General features: G+C 40.2%; 1 protein-coding gene across 4 annotated transcripts in view; it reads right to left on the bottom strand.

Annotated features, from left to right (window-relative positions):
* The window catches only part of LOC126480260 (AMP deaminase 2), a 473,603-nt gene that overhangs the window by 134,784 nt on the left and 314,292 nt on the right, over positions 1–24,527 (bottom strand). For all 4 annotated transcript variants that reach the window (XM_050103850.1, XM_050103851.1, XM_050103852.1 and 1 more), the window contains one exon: positions 8,841–9,051. In XM_050103850.1, the coding sequence (XP_049959807.1) occupies positions 8,841–9,051 (211 nt within the window). The remainder of the gene's footprint in view (positions 1–8,840; positions 9,052–24,527) is intronic.

Genomic DNA, 24,527 nt, shown 5'->3' with positions numbered 1-24,527 from the left:
TAGGGTGAACCAAGCCCACTACTTCAAGACTGGAGTCAGTGTGGGATATGTTTTTCTCCTACGTGACCATCTTAATGTGGTACAAGGCATTTTCTTGCTTGCTTCAAAGCAGCATCGTGTCTACTAGCCAGTGATCAAGTGCGATACTGAAAACACTGTGCAGGTTTGCGCAGCATGTGCACAAAATCAGGCTGTGCCACCAAATTAATTTGCCCCTCATCCAGTCCCAGAGAAACATTGGGACAGGGTGCACATTGACTTTTTGGGTCATTTTTGAGAAAATGTAGTATTTGGTAGTGGATGTGTTGTCCAGTTTCTGATATACTGCTAAACTGTCTTCCGTGACACTGACAGCTAATATTCATGCATCCTCGATCATTTTTACTATAAAGGACTGCCAAAGGACTCTCGTATCCAATAACAGTCTTGTATTGACAGCATCTGACTACCACCCCATTTCACTCAACTTCTAACTCAAGTTGAACACTTCATGTCAACGTTCATGACCCAAATGAAGAAGTCAAAGTCTGCCTTGTCCAGCAGCAATTTGCTGTCTAGTTTTCTTATCACATACTGGGTAACACTTGTCAACAGGTGTAGTCTGGCAGAACATTTGCACAGGTGCCAGCTGCACGGCCTGTGTGAATTTGGCTCACCCTCAGTTGCATGGCCCGGACCATAATGACACACTGCCGTTTTGTCACGAGGTTTCCATTTGGGCCCAGTCTTTCAGTTGGCTGCAGAGGCAGCTGCCAGGTCTAGTGGTGGCCTACAAATGTTGGCATTTATTTGTGATGGATGTCAGTCAGAAGCAGCTAACCTATCAGTTCGATCAGTTGGGTCTGCATTCTGTCGGACCCATCATGCTGCCATCTCCACACCAGCAGGATGCTGGTGTCAGTTTCAGCAGTTTCCTAGGAAGAGTCCCCCCCCCCCCCCCCCCCAAACTGCAGCAGCATGAACACCTGCTGCCCTCTCCACTGCACCCTCCACCATCCTCCTATTGTCTGCAGAACAGGTAACTGGCGGCATTCGCTCCCACAACTCCTACTGTGGAGCCCACAAACATGGAAGCAGGGCCTTTCTTTGACAAATCACCCATGGATGAGTCCTTGCCTCCTCTGATGCAAGTGGAACCACCATTACACCTGCCTCCACAATCTTCTGCAACTCCAAAGGTGTCATCTGCATCAGCACTGCCTACTTCACGAACAGTTTTGCTGCTTGGGAATCTCGTGCCCTCTTCAGTTTAGAATGCGAGATTGCAGCATTAACTCAGCCATTTGTGTCCATATGTGGCATTTTCAGAAAGGAGGGATTTAATATCCCTACCAGCAGATATCAATATGGGAGCAGATGAGGAGGCGTGGGTCTCGTGGGAGGGTAGTGTAACAAGCTATCTCAGGAGGCATGTGCAAGGTATTGTGTGAGCAATACATTTGACCCAGCTGTTTACCTGTTCGCACAATAGGCCAGGGGCACACTGATTTCAACTGCCTCAGACCTGGTCTTTGCCTTGCACAGTGCTCTGTTTCCACATGCCAGAGTTCAGCTGTTCATACTGGTTGTATTTTGTGTTTATGTCCAAGCCTGTTTCTATGAGGTGTTCAGACACTCTGCTCCCCCTTAGACTGATTCTTAAGACAAGTTCCATACCTTCATCTGGGCTTCAGTTCCCCAGTTTTACTGTCAACTCACTGTCAGCTGGTATAGTTACATTTGTGCCAACACTGACAGTTCTGCGGTGCTGCCACCTACTGTGCAGATACAAAAGTACCCTATTATAAAGCAATATCTGTGAGGCAATCGTTTGTGGACAATAAAATTGCTGAAATGGACTAGCCTGCCCAGAGTCCTGCCCTAAACCCCAATGAAACACCATTGGAATGAGTAAGAAAGTCGCTTTCTCTACAGACCCCAGTGTCCAACTGCAGTGGCTTCCCTCATTTTGGCTCTTGAGGAAGAACAGGCTGCCATTCCTCCAGAAACATTCAGACAGCTCACTGGAAGTATCCTCAACAGTGTTTAAGCCATCATAAAGGCAATGGATACAAACCTCCATATTAATGTCCACTAATAGGCAACAGGACACTTTTGACCAGATAGTGTAGACAGAGTACACTGGCAAGACAGGATAAAAAGAAGGAAAAGGAAGAAAGGGTTATGACAAGTAAATTAGATCTTACCCTATTACAGAAACAGAAGCAGTTACAGGATTTAAGTCAAAGAAGAGACTTTAAACAGTATAACAGTATGTGGATACAAATGAAGACAAATTGCTGACATGCTGAGTAAGAATAACAATGCAGGAAGTTCAGATAAAAATCAAACCAGTGAATTCCTGTAGCACCTTTCCTGAACCATCTCCCTGTAGCAGTGAGTCTTCTTCCCTCTATGATATCTTTCAGCATTCTCCAAACATATTCTTCTTCCTTTTTTTCCATTCTATTCCCACTATGAATACTTGAGGTATTTAATATTTTAAATATGTATCTTTGCCCAAGAAGTAGCAGCATCCTATCTATCCTTAGACAGTATAAACATTAATAAAAACTTTTGTGATGTGACATTTCAAGTGGATAGGGCACAACCTGCTCTGTGTATACTTACACCTTTCTGTTTACGAGAGACTACAGTTAGAAGAGTAACGAGAATATCCCACCAGTTCTGTTACAGCTACCTGTCAGTACCAGGAGATGCCATATGAGTGGTGAATAGTTTTAGGACATAATTTTTCTTATGAACTGACAGTGTATTATGTGTAAAAGCAGTGACTCCAATGATTAAGGGGGCTTGCTCTATTCCACTTCCACATCATGATGGATCAGAAAATTTAAGAAAATTAACCAAAGCCTTGATGACACTGCCAGTTCTGGTGCAGATCTTGAAAAATGTGTTCAATGGAATCTCAGAGTAGCAAGAAAATGGTAGAAAAATACTAATGTGTGCTACATCAACAAAATGTACCCTTAACTTGTCTGCAAATTTGAATGAACATCCCAGTTTAATGTCCCATCAACGATGAGGTCATTAGAGAAGAAGCACATGCTCACACTGGGTAAGGATAGGGAAGGATGTGCACTGTACCCTTTCATAGAAAGGATCCTGCACTTCACTTTAAGGAGTTGAGAAAACCACAGAAAACATGACACTTTTTGTCCAGATGGGAGATTTGAACTGTGGTCTTCCTGAATTTGATTCCAATGTCTTACCACTGAGCCAACCTGCATGGTTGCAAATTTGGTTCACTCCAACCTGTAATACCACATTATACAGTGAAAGCTTTGTTCTTTATGTGTGTTATATTGTTTGACAGAAGATCAGCTGGCACATTGTATCAGAAGATACCAAGAATTTCTGAAGTGGTACTGGTTATTATATGAAAAAGTAATGTTCCAGACCATAAAACCTGTCACTATTACAAAGTCAGGCCTTCCAAGGCACAAAACGAAAACTATGTTTTTAAAGATGATGAAACACTAGCAAATATTTAAAAATACTTGTCTGCAAATGAGAGAAGGGTGGCTGTTTACTTCAGTACATGTGTTTGCTAACATGTGTAGTATTTTAAGCTTAAAAAAAGTATATATGGAATACAGATTGTGGCAGTGTAATAAAAGTTACAATACTCATGTTTGTACACCTCCAAATGAGAGCACAAATGATTGCAACTGTAGAAAAAAAAGCAGCACACATTTTAAGCCTGAAAGTTTCTATCCCTCTGTGAGCATGAGTTGTAAAGCAAGAATTAATTATGTACTCATTATTTTTAAACATCTCAAATTCGTCAACATCATATGTATTCAATACAGTGTTAATATTAAATATGCTTAGGGGATTTAAAAAAATAAAAAATAAATATATGACTGGAAGTACTTCCAAGTTCCAGTCACCTATTTTTTGTATGTGGATAAATGAGTTTTCAGAAATTCCATTTTTATGTACCAGAGAATAAATACAGCTCTGAAGGCACATGAATGACAACTTGTACTTCATCATGAGCTAATAAAACTTAATTCCAGTTTCTATTACTGCTAAACAATTCAACATACAATGAAAGTCAAAAAATGTTTTTCAAACTGCACTTAACAGTGACTTTTTCAGGTAAGATTAGTTACCCATACGAAATGTCTATTGTCTTTATGAACTCTTAGGTATAAGAGAGATGAGTACCCTACTGTTCTCAGAGATCAGATAATCTCTGCCATGGATTCAGACAGTGTTAAAATACATACATAGAGTACTGGAGTGGATAATGCAAGCCTCTGACAAGAAGTTGCCTTTGCAGAAATTTTGTTACTTCACAGGTTTTTTAATACTTTCAGCTTGCTATCCACACAATCATAATTATACTGGTGTAAATTGCTGTTTTATTACTCATTAAAGAGGGAAGTGGTGAGGAAAGGAAGAGGCTTAAGTGAAAAAGGGGATCTGTTGTGATCTGGCAAATGATAACATTCAAACAGTGCACCACAAGAAAAAGTTATCTGAAATGAGAGAAGACATACCAGCAAGAAATGAAAGATACCAGAGTTGTTAAGTAAAATAGTTCATCTAGTTAAGAGACTGCTTATTAACTCATACGAAGCTGCTTGCTATCTTTCCATAAACTCTAACAGTGGAAAATTGAGGATGGAATGTTACAATATTATGAAAAGGATAGTTGCTTCTCATCATATAGTGGAGATGCTGCGTCACAGGTAGGCACAACAAAATGACTGTCAGAAAGTGAACTTTTGCCCCAGTTAAAGTTTTCAAAGAGGCAATTTCTTCATGACAAATTACTTCCAAATCACCTTACTTAAAACAATAGAAATCATTGGTACCACCAATGTATATCAGCAGCTCCAGTTTTCACAGAGACTGAATCAAGAAAAAGAAGTGTAAGTGTATAGTAATGAACATCTCCTAACTCAAACACCACCTCCTGTTGAGGATCCATTAAAAGGAATTCTTTCAAAAATTAAAATCTGCTGCATTGGAATATTAACCCTCTAACTGCTACAGACACCCACTTTGCATTCTGTATTGAGCATGGCTTTGTTGTTGCTGTACTAACTGCCATCTAAAGTTGTTACCTGTTCTGAGATAGAGCATTCCGGTCACTAAGAAATACTTAACTGACTTTTCTTTCTTTTTATTTATTTCTTTTTTTCAAATGATAGCATGTAAAGGGGCACACATACTGTATGATAAATACTCAAAACTTTTTGATTCACCAAGATATGGCTGTCACTTATCCACAGCAGTGAGAGGTTCAGTGGAAAAGGAGGCACAAAGATGTTACGGGAGATGATTAAGGAAAACCCAGCGGCCACATTTAAACACATCCTCAGCACCCAGAGAGTGGCAGAGCATGTCAAGTTAATTCATCATCATCAGTCAATGGGAAAGGCATTCCTGCAGGAAAAAGTGCGGTAGAATGGGATGAAGCCTTGTGGTGGTATGTTAGGCATGATCTAATAACTCTCAATATACAGATCTGGCCTTAAAAACCTAACCTTTGTGTCCATTTTCCAGCGTTATGGGCTATTTTACATTGTCAGCATGATGCAACCAATATTAAATCTACAATAAGTAGTGCAACTCGTTTCATACCAGCTATTTACGTTGGATGAGAACTATTATTTTCTTGACAGTTTACTGGATTTTTTACTATTATTCTTGTTTCCAGTAGCTTTTATTTCTTTTTCCATCTTGAAAGATGTTTTAGACTTTCCATATTTCAGATATTATGGACAGGAATCAATTTCCACAACAAATGTGACAAACACAGAATTTCTTTAATTCTATTACAATCATGTAAACAGAATGTGCATTTCAAAAAAAGGCAAGCATTACACAACTGACAGATCAGATAGGGCAGAATGAATAAGATTGTGAGACAGATAAGAAAATTAAAACTTCTAGTTCGTGGACGTGTGTGTGCGCGCGTGTGTGTGTGTGTGTATGTGTGTGTGTGTGTGTGTGTGTGTGTGTGTGTGTGTGTGTGTGTGTGTGTGCGGGGGGGGGGGGGGGGGGGGGGGAGTGATGTAAAAGCCAATCATTTGATTTGGTCTTCAGGTAGCCAGTATTTTCATTGAAAAAAATAATGACATTAAAGAAAATAATATGATAGACATCATAGTGAATGATCTGTTGCATAGCAGGATAGAATTAAGTGTAGGAATAAAATTTTGTTAAAACCAGCTTGGCCACCTTGGATGATGCTAAGTGGAACACCTCTGCCAGGTACACAACAATGGCATAACCAATGACAGCACTTAGGAGAACTGAAGTATAAACAGGGAGCTTATTGCCTCAGCGTGTGAGGGAGAGCATTGGAAACATACGATTCAGCACTTAGACAACAGTACAGAGCAGACAATGCTCTTCTGTAATGGGGATATATGTAGTAACTTCACCAAGGATGGCAAGAATGCCTTTCAGGCTCCAAGCAAAGCATAAACGAATGCTCTGAAGTTCAACATTAGACCAATAGGATCAGAAAATGGGAGCACATTCTGCCACCTGTAAGGGGAAATCACATCATCAACTGCTATAAAGCCCTTGCCTTCCTTCCACTCACTCTCAGAGTTAGGCCGTTCCATCTACATCCCTGATACCAATGAAGGTCAACTATACTAGTTGCATGATGTCCTGACAAATACAACAAAGGCTCTGTGTCCATTGGTGCCTTGCAGTCCACTGCTGTGAGTCCTTAGGTGTCTGGTTGTAGAGGGAACTTCAACTCTGCAAGCTGCTTTCCTGCCTGTCGCAATGGTGACTGACTGAAAATGAGGGCTGGGCCAATCTTCTGCGTACAAAGAACTGATCTGCCCATCTGCAAGCTGTTCAACTTGGGAGTAGGGCACCTGTGCTGCCACAGTACTGGCTGCATGGTAGGACTGCCTCTAGGGCTATCCTTCATGTCACTGCCATGTCTTTCACCTACACACCATCTCGACAACGGACAATAGTAGCACCCACGTTTTTGGGTTTGAGCCTAAGCACAACATAACTCGACCAGAGCACTGACACTCCTACAGACACCCACAGCTATGTTGGACTGTAGTGACATGCTGGCCACCAGACCCTCTTATGACATGGTTGCAGGACTAACTGCTGACACTGAAGCCTTAACCTTCTACTTCCTTGCCAGGCACTGATGCGCAACCCTGTGCGTTCATGCATTGTGGGTTCAGCATAGCTGCGGATAGGCACCACTGGGAAGAAGACAGAGTGAGTATAGAACTCTCAGAAATAAATATCTGTTAACTGAATGATGTCTCATTAGCACCCCAGTGCTCCTAGGACTCCACCATCACACCTCCGCTTGTTTATCTTACACTCACTTAGAGGGCCTTATCTGGTAGGCCACTACAGATCACTGTTAAGGTTCTGAAACATGCATACAACTAACTAACTAATTAACTAACTAACTAAGTACTCCCATGTAGCTCAGAATCCTGTTCCTATCTCACCAATCCATTTCCAAATTTCTCTGTGTGTTCCCCAAGTAAAGTAGTGCATTGGTTAAGGCATTAGATTTACAACTGCAGATTTAGGTCTTCTGTGGTTTCTCTAAATTGTTCCATACAAATGCAAGGATGGTTCCTTTGAGAAGGACACTCTTTATTTCTTTTCCTTCACTTCACAAACCAAACTTGTACTCCGTCTAAAATAGCCTTATTGTTGAACCCAATCATCTTTCTTTCCTTCCTTCCTTCCTTCCTTCCTTCTTCCAGATTACAACAAGCTAAATGATCTTAACCAACACATCTTATATTTTTAGTAGGTCATGTGTATAAATACTATATATAATTGTATGGACACAGTTGTAGTATAATAAAATAGTCACCTTTATACAGGGTGTTACAAAAAGGTACAGCCAAACTTTCAGGAAACGTTCCTCACACACAAAGAAAGAAAATATGTTATACGGACCTGTGTCCAGAAACGCTTACTTTCCATGTTAGAGCTCATTTTATTACTTCTCTTCAAATCACATTAATCATGGAATGGAAACACACAGCAACAGAACGTACCAGCGTGACTTCAAACACTTTGTTACAGGAAATGTTAAAATGTCCTCCGTTAACGAGGATACATGCATCCACCCTCCGTCGCATGGAATCCCTGACGCACTGATGCAGCCCTGGAGAATGGTGTATTGTATCACAGTCGTCCACAATACGAGCATGAAGAGTCTCTACATTTGGTACCAGGGTTACGTAGACAAGAGCTTTCAAATGCCCCCATAAATGAAAGTCAAGAGGATTGAGGTCAGGCGAGTGTGGAGCCCATGGAATTGGTCCAACTGGCAGTGAATCGAGGAAGTACAGTACATACTGACAAAACTAAAATGAGCTCTAACATGGAAATTAAGCGTTTCCGGACACATGTCCACATAACATCTTTTCTTTATTTGTGTGGGAGGAATTTTTCCTGAAAATTTGGCCGTACCTTTTTGTAACACCCTGTATACTTTCCAAGCACTAATGGATAATCCTATTGTGAGAAGGCTCTGATGATTTACAAGCTAAGACCTAATCTCTCAGATTTTCTTTTCCATTTCAGTATCAACATTCCCCATTTAATCTGTCAAGTGAGTACTGAAACACTTATTTATTAGCTGCTGTTTTTACACACCTATGCCTTAGAAGCTTCTGCACACACTGACAGCTAAATAACATCTGCTTAACTGCTACGGCACAGTCATTTAAGGACACAGCAACCAATAAATAAAATGAACAGTTCTCTACTGACCTGACAGATATAATGGGCAATATATTAAGAATACTTTTTATGCGTATGTAAATAGTTTACTGTACAAGTGTGATACCCGATAAGTAACTTACAGTGGTCCATCCGCAATCATTGCACAAAGGCGATTCATGTCAGCAACAAACTGAGCCAGTGTTTTGTATGGATATGGTAATGGATCTGTACACTCTGGATCACGAAAGACTTGAAACACACCATCCACTGGTCGGAAGAAGTACCCCTTTGATGGAGGAAAGTTGCATTTCCAAGGATCTCCTTTGCTTGCAGGTGCATGGACTGGATGGTCTATGTTAACAAAAAATTCTATTAAACGAAGCTCTGTAAGTTAAAAAACTAACATCTACACACTAGTCAACAAACTAGTAATAATTATTCAAGGACAAGGTATAAGAAATTTCATACAGGAGTGAAGCAAACAACAATATTACACATAAAAAGAAAGGAATGTGATATTTACCATCATCCAAACTGCTTGTGTAAAACCAATGAAGAAGGAAGACTTACGGTTACAGATGGAACAGTTACAGGTCAATTAAGAGTATGTAAAGCATCTATTTCCGGCCCATTCATCGACTGAGCCTCTAATAAGCACTATAGCTTCCATTAGCTCCGCTTTTTAAAATTTTTATTAGGTTTATTCTTTTACATGCAAAGCAACACCACACTCTGTTCCAAATATGGAAATTCCTTTCTCAAATGTCATTATGTGTAATGCACACAAATTGATAAATCAACCATTTACTGTCTGAGTCAGCAAACAGATAGAGGGCAATGTAGATTTCTATTTTAGAAATTACTCTACTATTGATTTAATCTCTCTCTTCATGTGATTTCATCTGAGGTATGGTGAAAGCTTTGATTAATTGACATATCTGTTGCAACAATGGAATTGAAGAATTCGTACTGACATCTAGTCAGTGAACAAAAAACAAAATATTAAAAGGCTTCACCCTTCAAAAGTATTGAATTACTTACATAAAAGCCAAGGATCTCTTGAGCAAGTGGCAGAAAATTGAAACAACTGGTGAGAAAATTGAAACAAAAAAATATAAAATTTGAGGTACCACTATATTGGCCTAAATATAAGAAATAACTTTGAAAAGTTGTGAACAGGTTTTAATCTATGCCAATGTCTATGAGTTAAATGGTCTACATGGCTATAAAGTTGGTGGTACAACATTAATATCAAATAGTCACTGTACAAGACTGATTAGTGTACCAGTGACAGTGAGAAGAGGTCTTATAATCATTCTGGATGGGAGTTGTGTGTTTAGCATGGTAAACACATTTGGATGGTGGGTCAGATAAGAGGACAGCCACAATCATAGCCAGGTGGGCTGGGAGTTTAAGGACGCAGGGTACTTTTCCAGATCAATATTATGTAAAAATCAACACCTATTTCTTTCAAGCACTGTCTATAATGTATATGTTTCACAGATTTTTTGTTGATATCAGGTAATGTAGCACACTTTCAAAACAAATTAAGTATTTTGAATATTTTTGAACCTGCTCAGGGTTATTAAAAAAATTACACAGAAATTGATGAATCTTTTTTTTTCCAAAATGCTTCCTCAAATTGAAGTACCATTTAATCTAATGTTATACATTTGAAGGAGACTAGATTTTTAGCAAATATGTATGACATGATGGCTGAGGTACTAGACCTGTTTAATTCCACCTATTATGTATATTACAAGGATAAAAAACATCACATCTTACATTTTAATTTTTATAATTTTTTACCTAATAAAAATGTTATTTTTTCTATAATTTAGTTGATTCTGCAATAAAGCTTAGGTCTACTACATAAGTATGGACTACTGCAAGTTACAGAAAAAAAAATCAGAGCAGTGCTTTATAAGCTTTAGGAATTTATTTGTACCTAAATTCTGAAAAATACAACTTGTGGGAAATTGCAAATGAAGATATGAGTCCACTTAAACTGTGCCTCAGAACATTCCTGAAGCATAATCCTCATCCTGCAGCATTTCTTCATCTTCAAACTTCCTCTTGGCATTCCTTTTAGCACTTCTTGCTTCCTGGCAAGAGCAAGTCTTTCAGCTTCATGCACTTGTTGCCTGTCACACACAAGCAATTGATCTTCCATATTAGAGCAACATTTTATGCTTAAATTTCTCACGACTTCCAACCTTCCTATAACTCCATCATTGAAACATATCACTGCATCTAGTACATCAACTTTTAATATATTTAGTCCAACAAAAACATTCTTGGGTACTCTTCCCCACAGGCAATGGTTGAAACTTTCATTCGTATCCTGAGTGCCCCCATGAAGACATTTACTGAGTGAAACAGGGTCACTCAGGTCTCAAAAAATTGGTTTTATTTCATTCATAACAGGCCCAGGAAGAGAATGCTTATGTTGGTATATTTGACCACTTCCTTTTGCTTTTCGATAACCACACCAAGAATCTGCTCCTTTAGGGCAAAGTCTGTGAACAGGGTGGTCATCTGTGGACAACTTATGAAAGTAGGTGGCCAACACAGCTTTACTCATTGTTATAACATCATTCAGAGGTGCAGTTCATCTAATGGCCAGTGCATAATAACTCTGAAGGAGGTCTATTTCAGTTTCTGTCAATGTGCCTCGACCAGACAGAGATTTTCCATCAGATAGCAACTTTCCTTTCATTTCTCTTCATAGCTTCCTCAATCTAGCACCAATCCTCTTTTGCACATTTCTACAACACTCCAGTTTTGTTACCAAGGTATCACCGTAAACATTCAACTCATTAATTTTATTGAAAGCATTAGAGTCCCCATCGCCTAGGTACTTCACATATCTAACGTTATAAACGGGCACTGACCTCTGAAATATTTTTAGAGCTCCATCACACTCCATACCTCCACTGTAACCATCATAATTCTTAGAACACTGATGTTCAATACGTCCTTCAACGTTACCATGGCAGGTGTGGCAGTACTTAGATAAGCACTCAACATCAACAACTTTTCCATTCTCCAGGGAAGTAGCACTTACAACACCATCCAAGGAAAGATGTCCTCGACATTGCCATGTCCCATCAAGTGCAACAGCAATGTCCCTCATTCCACTAATATTTACAGTTTCTTCTACTGCAAATTTCATAGATGCTTTAGACACAACCGTCAAGGCACCTAAAAGTATTTTTATGTACTTACTGAACCTACTGGGAGGAGGAGGAGGAGGCAGATCCATCTAACTACAAAATGTTAGAGCAGCCCTTTTACCTTTTCCTATTGCACGCATTGCATACACTAACTTCAAATTCACATCATATGAAAATACATGTTCGAAGTCATTTTCGAGGTAGGTTTATTGCAGGATCTACACAGAACAACCAATTTTGATGCTAAGCCCTTCCTACTACTTTGTTGTTCAGTTATTTCCAGACAGCCTACACCATCACATTGTTTACATTTCGCCACTTCCTTTATCAAAGAAGATAAGATACCCACATCAACAACAACAAATCCACTACAAACAGTGTCATCGTTAACATAAAAATATGAATCACCAGGAGGTGTGCTATGTGGGAGTTTCTTCCCTGAAGAACTGATACATAGGTTACTTTCAACAGTGTGGCTTGCTTTGTTTGTGAACTGGTTACCATGGAATTTCCTTTTATTGAATTTCTTGATGCATGGCATAGTTCGTATTTATTACACACTAAAGGATATGTAGTTCCACAAATATATGGAGCACTTGGGCAACAAACATTCAGTAACACATGAACAAACTGCTTCAGTGAAAGAAAAGTAAATACTAGCAAAGATAATCATTTACAGACACAAGAAACCTGCACTGTTACCAATATATACAATGTATCATACGTATAATCACTAGAAACAGAAATTTCACAGTTCTTTTTCAAAATAATACTGATTTCTGTAACAGAAATAAATGGGGTGTGGTGGCATACATGACCGTAACTTTAAAATCTGGTACTTATATATGTCATTTTTCATTTGAAACCCTATAATGTATGTATCAAAGTAATCAGGAAAGACTATAGACTTTAATAAAGTCATTAAAAAATTCGACTTTTCCACCATTTATAAGTACCCTGTATCCTTAATGTCCCCCACAGCATCATTTAAGAGCTGAATTGGTTACAGTCTTCCAACTGGTGTAGCACCATTCCCAGGTAGAGATCAAACAGCAGTCTTCCAAACACACACATATCCTATCAGCATATGTATTATTAGCTTCAATTGGTTGCTCCTGTGTGCCATTCAAGTTACCAGATGCCCTTACTTTCAACAAAGGCACTACAAGTCTTGGTAAGTGCAGTATCTAGCATATTTTGAGTGGACTCAACAGCAGCAGGTTACTGTCTATGTTCACAGATTAATAGTGGTTTAGCCCAGAGGGCAATTTTTGCTGTTTGTTAGTTTGTTGTATCCTGGGGACCTGTTGCAATCTCATAAATATTGCGGAATGAGACCAATATGGTGGCACTCATTTGGGGTGACATCATCTCAGAAGCATGTAAAGTACTTCATGTGTTCCTTGGGATTCTCTGAAAACTAAAATCTATACTGATGACATCCTTAAATGGTAAGAGTGACTTCTTTGTGTTGCATATAGACTTGAGTTCCATTTGATGGATGATAATGGCTGATCAAACGGAGCTGACCCGCTGGCTAGAGTAATTGAAATATGAGGACATTGTATGTCTTACAGTAACCAATTTGCTTGCCACACTTCAATCCAATTAAGCAAGCATGGATGCTCTTGTATAAAGGATTACATCCTTAACATCTTTGCCCTCTGACCTACTAATGGCACTTGGGAGATATTGCCACATGCTTTGCTGGAAGGTCTCCTCCACAGTCTAGGGAGCCATGATGCATCCTATAGCACCATATAATGGTATTACATTCCTTATTTATGTTCTGTATGCCGCCAGCATGGGATACCATGCAAGTAAATGTCGCCAGTGACCCATGGCCAGATGTACAGTGTGTGCTTTATCATTATCAAAGAAACACTTGTCACAATGTTGCCAAGGACCTGTTAGTGCATACATTATTGCAATGTCTCATTGGTTATGGATATCTTAGATCTCTTAACTTATGGATGAAAGTATATACAACCAAACTGGAAAAAATAGCTTTTACATTAACTTCTTTGATCTAGTTCAGTCATATGTTAATGCCGTATTCAAATCGTTTTCTAATAATTAACTTTACAAATATTTCTCTGCAGTAAGAAAATTAAAATTTTTCTATCACAAGACCTACAATGCTTCTGCCAATAATACCCAAAGAGCTTGCAAAACTGAAGCATGAAGACTACTCAATTCACGTATTATTGTGCGCACACAAAACATTTCATTTATTTTAGAAATAGCTTACACACAAAAAGGGTTTTTATAATTTGACTAACACTAGTGAGAATGAGACAAGTTATGTCCACTTCGTTTATTGTGTTTTAATTTATAGACTAACTCTACACTGTACATTTCGACAGATTAAAATTATTTGTTACAACAGGCTCAGAACCAAGGTTGCAGCTTTTTGCATGCAGCATATGTCAGCTCTACTCTTTATGTGCACCTCAAGAATCAATGCAAAGCTTTGCTCTACCACTGCCTTTTACCTACATGCCTAGACTCCACAGAAATATATTTGCCATCGAAAATTGGCATACAAAAAATGTTCTTGTAAAACTGGTTGCAGGCCTCCACAATACATCACTAGTACATTATCAGGTACTGTTTTTGCACATGATGTAATTTAAAGCAACTTCATTAAACCATTCATAAGCAATGTGGAACATCAGAGTTAAAAAAGGTAACATTCAGTCCCAAAATGGTTGTGAACAATGGCACACAAAATTCAAGTACAAACAAAGCACAATATTCATGGAGCAATGCTTGACAATTAAGATTTCATTTCATAATATTAATTTCCTGCTTCTTAGCCTAGAAGCTGTTAATCATATAGTTAACATCAACAGTTTCATAATTTTTGTTACTAATTCTCCTTTCCTCCGAAGGACATCCCTTTAAGCTTTACTGCGATATTTTCATTGGTACACACTACTTTTGCTATTCTCTTGTTATATGGATTAGAAAATAGAGTTGGGTTGTTTTGGGGAAGGAGACCAGACAGCGAGGTCATCGGTCTCATCGGATTAGGGAAGGACGGAGAAGGAAGTAGGCCGTACCCTTTGAAAGGAACCATCCCGGCATTTGCCTGGAGTGATTTAGGGAAATCATGGAAAACCTAAATCAGGATGGCCAGACACGGGATTGAACCGTCATCCTCCCGAATGCGAGTCCAGTGTTTAACCACTGCGCCACCTCGCTCGGTTTAGAAAATAGAAATAATGAATGCTTATGTGATCGGACCTTACTTGCCACAATGTGCAGCTCTTCAGATCTTCAGTTTGTGTGTATGTGATCAGAATTATAAATCATAACCAATTCTCAGCAAGAAAAATTACAAATATTTTTGGAAAATTGGTTATCTTCTTCATTTAATCATTGTTCTTTACTTTAATAGTAAAAAATTCGAAGATTTTTCTTCTTGTTCCCATGGTGAGCAATCTGCCTCCTCCACATTGGCAGACTACGCTCACTCTACAGCTGTCAAACCAACGAGCTACGCAGCCACTATGATCAATGCTGTCCCGCACGCTCGTGTCGAGCCCGCACACCCTTGCACCATCTCGCCCACTGCCGATGCAGACCGTGCCCCTCTTGCTGCACCGACACCGCATACAACAGGTGGCCCGGACACCACACCTGCAGCTGCCGACACAGTACCTGATGGCAGAGAATCTTCACCATCTTTGCCTCCTATTCTACAGGTCAGTTCTCAGTTTCACAGAGCTGCGTGCGACATCGTTTTCTGCTCCGGGTGCCTTCTGCTCTCCATTAAAGTTATTATGAATGGTACATGTCATAGGCTACATACTACAGAAGACCCCCCCTGCCTGCACAAAAGCACGCCATCAATCGGCTACGAAACTTTGCCACAAAAGAATGCATTCGGGAACCTTCACAACTAGGAATTGTACATCCTTCTGACAGTAATTGGTCATCACCTATTCATGTTCCCCAAAAAGGGCTCAACCTTCAGGCTTTGCAGAGACTACCATAGACTCAATGCCTGAACCATTTTAGACAACTACACTAACCCCCTCATTCAAGATTTTGCATTGCAATTACAAGGTGCTCGGTATCTTAGCGTCACTGACTGTCTTAAGGCATGTCATAAGATTCCAGTGTACAAAGACTAAATTCCTTAGATAGCCATTATAACCCCCTTTGGCTTGTTCGAATATTGCTATATGCCTTATGGGCTTAAAAATTAAGCTCAGAAGTGGCAATGTTTTGTAGACTCATTATTTTGCCAGTTTCCAATTTGTTATGCCTACCTTGATGACATGTATTTTTCTCTGCCTTTACTAATTAACATGAGCAACATCTTTCTCAAGTATTTCATGTTATCTCAGATAACAGCATGGAGATAAGCAAAGAAAATTCCAGTTGCACCAGCCACAAGATACGTTCCTGGGCCACACAGTGAACTCTGAAGACATACGCTCCACGTCTGAACTTGTCACTAACATTGCAAGCTTACCACCATCTGTCACTTTTTGTTACCTACATTGCTTCTTGGGCATGATCAATTTGTTCAGGTGCCACATCCCTCTCATTCCACCTCCCTGCAGTCTCCTCTACCCGACGCCTTGCAAGGAAAACATACCTCCAGCGATCACAAGGCTATGTGGACTCAGGACATGACTCACACCTTCAGTGACCTAAAAATGGCCCTAGCTAATGCAGTCACACTAGCCCATACAGTGCCGATGCACCATCTCAATCACTACAGATGTTACTGACACCACGATCGGCACCATGCTGCACCAATACATTCACAAAGTCTCTCAACCACTATGTTTCTTTTCAAAAAAACTATCTGCCTCTCAACATAAATGGTCAGCATTTGACAGGGAGCTACTGGCCATTTATGAAGCCATACACTATTTCCGAGAGGTTATTGAGGCACGTGACATCACGGTTTACACAGATCGCTGTCCCCCATTGACATACTGTGTAAACTGGCTAGTGACCTCCCTCCATGTCGCTTCAGGCATATGGATTTTATCAGCCAATATACAACGGACGTACATTTTATCAGAGGCACAGATAACATTGTAGCAGACTACATACCACGCATCAATATTATTATGAGCATGTTTGATCCCATGGAGCTCATGTGACTACAAGCTGCTGATCTGGAGGTACAGTCACTAGCCACTAACAACTCCACCTCTCTCCATATTCAACCACATCCTTTCTCTGGTATCATGACCACTCCTGCCTCGTCCCCTCTGACAAGCCATTTTCTCTTCACTGCACAGTCTAGCTCATTCAAGCATCAGAGCAACGGTACATCTAGTAACTGAATGTTTTGTTTAGCCACACATCAAGGAAGACTGCTGTGAGTGGTCACAAGCCTGCGTATCTTGCCAACATGCCAAAGTTGGTTGACATGTGCATCCCCCTCTGGGACACTTCAAACACGTTCGTATGGACCTCGTCAGCCCCGTACACCCTTCTAATAACAACCATCACATTTTGTCAGTCATTGACCCTGTGACATGGTGGGTAGAGGCAGTTCCTTTGAATGATATATCGGCGGATACCGTGGCTCGAGCATTCATTACATGCTGGCTCTCCTGTCTTGGCTGCCCTGAATCCATCAACACAGATCAGGGCAGGCAATTCGAATCTCTACTCTTCAAACAATTGTGTGTCCTGTCCTATGTGATGTGAAGCATTTCCATACGACAGCCTACCACCCCTAAAGTGGAGTGCTGGCACCGCATCCTAAAGGCAGCATTAATGTACCACTAACTCTTGGCCGGATGCGCTTCCGTGGGTACTGCCAGGCATTTGCAAGGCATACAATTTAAAGACCTCCATGACAGAGATCCTTTACTCGCCCACCAGTCTTTTTGCACAAGGAACTTGCAGACTGTGACTATTACGCTGTGAGATGACACCGTTCAAACAGCTCTTACTCCATCCTATTCAGAACCTCACTAGGTTCTCGACTATGCTACAAACACTATGACCATCGTGCTAAATGGCATACCACAAACGGTCTCTCTACATGGAGTTAAATCGGAGCATGTATCCTCACTGAACATGTCTCAAAAAACAAGGCCTCAGAGCTTCCTCCAACTGTCATCACAACAAGTGAACTGGTTTCAGTGAGCATTCAGCTGGCACTTCCCTCCCACCCTCCTTTACATCTAGTGAAGCCTGTGTTAGTGATTGTGGCTCCCTCAGTGACGAACTTCCCGTACCCTTCTTCTCGCCCCCACCACCGTGCTCAACTATGATCCTATTTACTGTTGATGTCTCAGCATTCCCAGTGGATGACAACTCAATGCAACATCATAATAACTATTTGTTTGTTTTTTGTGCACCTTCACAGGTATGTAAATCTAAGGAAGTTAATCTCACGCTCGTCCGAGCTATTCACTTACCAATAGATTTTGTCAACGGCTCCCTTTGAGCTTTTATTGATGAGGATGGCATACTGTCAATTGTCATTCTATTCATCCATCCACAGTCCTTCCCTTCCCCTCCTATTCATATCCCACTCACCCAAGCTGGTCGTCCCCTATTCCAATCGACGTGGATTAAAGATTATGTTGTGTCTTTGCTGCTCGCTTCTCCAATACAATTCCCTTTTCCTGTTGCTCCTACACTGTGCTCTGCAGTCCAAGGAGGGAGGGGGGCAGATGGGGGGAAGGGGGGGGGGCAGTGGAGCTCTGTGGCTGTTCAATACATCACTCTGCATGATCTCTCTCTATGATGATCTTTGAACTCACTTGATCTCTAGTTTTGTTCTGTGTTGTTGTGTTTTGTGATCATGAAGGGAATAAAGCATATTATTACAATAAAGAAAGCATATTATTACAATAAAGTGGTGTTAAATGTTATTATTTTGCTATAATATCACTACTCACCACAAACTGACAAATGCCAACAAATCTCATGATTTACACACTGTATTTTGGTCAGGCAAAGGAACATGGTGGCATCAGAAAATAAAGCAGTTGAATAGGAAAGAAACTGGAGAGGAAGCTGTAATTATGGCAATAATGAAAATTAAGTGGAAATGGGAAGAGAGAAGAAAATAAAAAGATAGTATTCTAATAAGAGATGAGTCAATGGTGCCAGGAAACATGCAGAAGCAGCAAATGTGCATACTGCTGCAAGGAAAAGTTTGGATTTGGTCTTTATGTGTCAATTAATTGCATATTTGTTATCTGAAAATGTCAGCACTATAATATCACCAATTTATCCTTGGCACTGTTGTTGTTGTTGTTGTTGTTTGTTTAAAATGCTGTTTTGTTTATTTTGTTATTACGCAATACACATACGCATAATTCATAAAATTATTGCCCAGAAAATATTTGGTCCTTACACTTTACTTTTTAAAAGCAAGTACTAAAGAGCTGTGAAACAATGACACTGTGCGAGAAGCTCAGTTCCCCACTGAAAAAATAAAACAAACCTCTACAATGTGACACACTATAACTGTACCTTTCCTTGGTACTTGTAGTTTTCCCCATTTTTGTCCCTTTTCTGCTTTAAAGAGAAAGAAGCACTTATCAGTTTATGTAGTCATGGTTCATAGTAGTGTGATGTATTTGCTGAAAAATGTAAATTGATAATAAATGTAATAAATACCTTTCCATCACCATTTCTACATAAATGTGCTGCCTCTAGCTCAACTACTTATGTACCTGAACTGTAAATTTAGTACTCACTGCATAAAGGACTTTCTTTGCTGTATTCTTGTTTACCAAATGATGTTTAATTCAAAGCCACTCACGTTCCTAAAGACCACCTCCCTACTGGCCTCTAACTATGATACACTACTGGCAATTAAAATTGCTACACCATGATGATGACATGCTACAGACACGAAATTTAACCGACAGGAAGAAGATGCTGTAATATGCAAATATTAGCTTTACAGAGCATGCACACAAGGTTGGCGCCGGTGGCAACACCTACAACGTGCTGACATGAGGAATGTTTCCAAACAATTTCTCAAACACAAACAGTAGTTGACAGGCGTTGCAAGGTGAAACGTTGTTGTGATGCCTCATGTAAGGAGGAGAAATGCGAACCATCACATTTCCAACTTTGATAAAGGTCAGATTGTAGCCTATCGCGATTGCGGTTTAATGTATCGTGACATTGCTGCTCACGTTGGTTGAGATCCAATGACTGTTAGCAGAATATGAAATCAGTGGGTTCAGGAGGTTAGCACAGAACACCATGCTGGTTCCCAACGGCCTCATATCACTAGCAGTTGAGATGATAGGCATCTTATCTGCATGGCTGTAACAGATCGTGCAGCGACATCTCTATCCCTGAGTGAACAGATGGGGACGTCTGCAAGACAACAAGTACTCAACAACGAACCTGGGTGCATGAATGGCAAAACGTCATTTTTTCAGATGAATCCAGGTTCTGGTTACAGCATCATGATGGTCACATCTGTGTTTGGCGACATCGCAGTGAACGCACATTGGAAGCGTGTATTCGTCATCCCCATACTGGCGTATCACCCGGCATGATGGTATGGGGTGCCATTGGTTACACGTCTCTGTCACCTCTTTTTCGCATTGACGGCACTTTGAACGGTGGACGTTACATTTCAGATGTGTTATGACCCGTGGCTCTACCCTTCATTTGATACCTGCGAAACCCTACATTTCAGCAGGATAATGCACGACTGCATGTTGCAGGTCCTGTACAGCCCTTTCTGGATACACAAAATGTTCGACTGCTGCCCTGGCCAGCATATTCTCCAGATCTCTCACCAATTGAAAACGTCTGGTCAATGGTGGCCTAGCAACTAGCTCATCACAATACGCCAGTCACTACTCTTGATGAACTGTGGTATCGTGTTGAAGCTGTATGGGCAGCTGTACCTGTACACGCCATCCAAGCTCTGTTTGACTCAATGCCCATGGGTATCAAGGCCGTTATTACGGCCAGTGGTGGTTGTTCTGGGTACTGATTTCTCAGGATCTATGCACCCAAATTGCGTGAAAATGTAATCACATGTCAATTCTAGTATAATACATTTGTCCAATGAATACCCGTTTATCATCTGCATTTCTTCTTGGTGTAGCAATTTTAATGGCCAGTAGTGTATAAAAGAAACATCACAGCAAAGTTCTGTATCGACAACAGTCCAAAAACTTTCATTATTATTATTATTATTATTATTATTATTATTATTATTATTAATCTTGGGTTATGATATGATTTGTTGATGAAATGACAATGTGTGTCCTTATGTGTCCTAGCTTTTTATTCATATGTAAACTCAGCAGATCATGTGCATTATGCAAAGGAGACATAACAGTTGATCTTTACTTAACAAAGAGAGAAATAAAAATAAAGTATAGGTTCATCCTGTTACTACATCTTAAAGACAGACAGAGGTAGTTGGAGGAGGAGAATGGAGAAGGTGGGGGAGAGAGCAAATGGTGGGGAAGCAAATGGGAGTAGAGAGAGGAAGAGCATGTGTGGTGATAGCAGTGTGAGCAAAGAAGTAATACCAGCCTGACAAGCAAAGAGGTAGTAATGGGCAAAGATGAGATAGTGAGCCAAGATGTGGTAGAGAGAGTATTTGAAGGAGAGGCGGTGAAAGTAGAAGAAAAAGAGAAAAAGAACATTAAAATGAAACTAGGCATACCGTCCCATCATTTCAGTTTCAGCATTGTTACATCTCACTCTCTTGTACAATCATTCCAACTGACTATCTTTATTTACCCTTTCATTAACTAGTCCCCAGCTCTAACTTTGAAATGTGAACAATGCCTTGAAATAAGATGCTATCCTCACAGTATTCCACTGACTAAGACCAAGTCAGCTCGTATTAAGGTAAGCCATGGCGTTCTTTGTTGTGGGGTTTCGATGCAGATATGACAAAATAGACTGGATGTTATGAAAAACATTAATTTGTGGGAGTCTGAGACACAGGCAGTGTGTGGACTTGATGCTGAGGTGGGTGGAGCACTTGTTGCAAAATTATTTAAAAAAGAAATTATCCCCTGGTATATAAAGAGTAGAGGTGATTTATGGAGAGCATAATCCGTATTTATCATAATTCGATATCTCTTTGTTGCTCTGTAATGTATACAAAAATGTAAAAAAAGATAAGCAATAATAAATGTAATAATAAGAACATACACTATGTGACCAAAAGTATCCAGACACCTGGCTGAACGGCCATCCTGATTTAGGTTTTCCGTGATTTCCCTAAATCACTCCAGGCAAATGCCGGGATGGTTCCCCTGAAAGGGCACGGCCGACTTCCTTCCCCATCCTTCCCTAATCCGATGAGGCCGATGACCACACTGTCTGGTCTCCTTCCCCAAACCAACCAACCAACCTGGCTGAAAGTGACTTACAAGTTTGTGGTGCCCTCCATAGGTAATGCTGGAATTCAATAAGGTGCCGGTCCACCCTCAGTCTTGATGACACCTTCCACTCTCCCAGGCATACATTCAGTCAGGTGCTGGAAGGTTTCTTGGGGAATGGTAGGCCATTCTTCACCAAGTGCTGCACTGAGGAAAGGGATCGATGTTGATTGGTAAGGCCTGGCACGAAGTTGGCGTTCCAAAACATCCAAATGGTGTCTATAGGATTCAGGTCAGGACTCTGTACAGGCCAGTCCATTACAGGGATGTTATTGTCATGTAACCACTCCACTACAGGCCATACATTATGAACAGGTGCTCCATTGTGTTGAAAGATGCAATTGCCATCACCGAATTGTTCTTCGGCATTGGGAAGCAAGAAGGTGCTTAAAGCATCAATGTAGGCCTGTGCTGTGATAGTGCCATGCAAAACAACAAGGGGTGCAAGCCCTCTCCCTGAAAAACATGACCACACCACAACATCACCGCTCCCAATTTTCCTGTTGGCACTACACAGGCTGGAAGATGACGTTCAATGGGCATTCGCCATACCTACACCCTGGCATTGGATTGCCACATTGTGTACCATGATTAATCATTCCACAAAACTTTTTTCCACTGTTCAGTCATCCAATGTTTATGCTCCTTACACCAAGAGAGGCGTCATTTGGCATTTATGAATGTGATGTGTGGCTTACGAGCAGCTGCTCGACCATGAAATTCAAGTTTTCTCACCTCCCACTTAACTTTCATAGTACTTGCAGTGGATCCAGATGCAATTTGGAATTCCTCTGTGATGGTCTGGATATATGTCTGCCTATTACACATTACAATCTTCTTCAACTGTCAGTGGTCTCTGTCAGTCAACAGATGAGGTCTGCCTGTACGCTTTTGTGCTGTACGTGTCCCTTCATGTTTCTACTTCACTATCACATCAGAAACAGTGGACCTAGGGATGTTTAGGAGTTGGAAATTTCACACACAGACGTATAACACCAGTGGTCAATCAAATCTGAGTTCCGTGGAGCACCCCATTCTGCTCTCTCACGATGCCTAATGATTACTGATGTCACTGCTATGGTGTACCTGGCAGTAGGTGGCAGCACAATGCACCTAATATGAAAAATGTTTGTTTTTTGGGGGTGTCTGGATACTTTTGATCACATAGTATATGTAAAGTTCAACATACAAAGGAAATTTTTATTTAATTTCCCATTGATCTAGAATCTGAAAATGCCATCAACATACAGTAAGTAATTCACAACACTTCTTCCTCAGATTACTGACAGGTACCACTCCTTCAAAAGAACAAGTATCCTCCTCTCTTTCATACTCAAAATGTCTCTACCCATGTAGCACCACAAAACAGAAATGATAAAATGTTTCTAGAATGTCTTCAGAACAGAGAAGAGTAATGGAAAGGAATAATACAGGAAATAAACAAAGGATCAAGGGAATCTCTCATGATTCCTGGTCAGTAAGATACTAAGCGATGTACTTAAAAAAAAACTTGTGTGCCGTAACCTGCCACAACAGCAATACAACACTCAAATGAAAGTATGAAACCTAGTCAAAGTGAAACTAAATACAAATATTGATAATATTTGTGGCAGAATAGAATCACAATCTTTCCACTTGCTGAAACAGAACAAATTGGATCAGGTTGCATATAAGCTTCAAAACATTGCTGAATCTCCAACTTCCAGAATTTTCTAAAATTCCTTCATAAGGATAAATCAGTGGAATGGATAGAAGAAAATGTATCAGTCTTGGCATGTTATTCTGTTAGATCATGTGGGATGCTAAGCAGAAGAAATTATTAGTGTCTAAATGCTTATTACACCTGCTGGTAAGTAGGTACTGCCACAAATATTGTAAATGTTGCAATGCAGTAACTCTTTGAAATTTTATCACTACCATATATCAGTAACAATTGATTAAAAGCCACTACTGCTTACGTTTTTCACCACCAGTGCAGAGTATAGCATCAATTTCACAGTCACTGGTTGCACGTGTCAAACTTTCTTTCTGAGCCTGCAAATTTTCAGTCTCACTTTGGTTCAATAGTGACACAACACAGAAGTCCATCTCAAATGTAAGCCTCCGACGGCCAAGATTGGCTTCTTTCCAGACTAATACGTCAGAGTCCACTTCATCGTCCCCATAATCATTGTCGTTGCCTTCTAGGAAAGGATAAGGAAAGCAAACAGGAACAAAATATGGACAGGATAGGAATTTTATGGAAATAATTTACAAAATTTAGTGATGGGATATCCAT

The sequence above is a fragment of the Schistocerca serialis genome, chromosome 1, assembly GCF_023864345.2.
Source record: "Schistocerca serialis cubense isolate TAMUIC-IGC-003099 chromosome 1, iqSchSeri2.2, whole genome shotgun sequence".
NCBI classification, from domain to species: domain Eukaryota; kingdom Metazoa; phylum Arthropoda; class Insecta; order Orthoptera; family Acrididae; genus Schistocerca; species Schistocerca serialis.
Note: the sequence above shows the minus strand (reverse complement) of the source record. Positions and strands in the feature narration are given on the sequence as shown.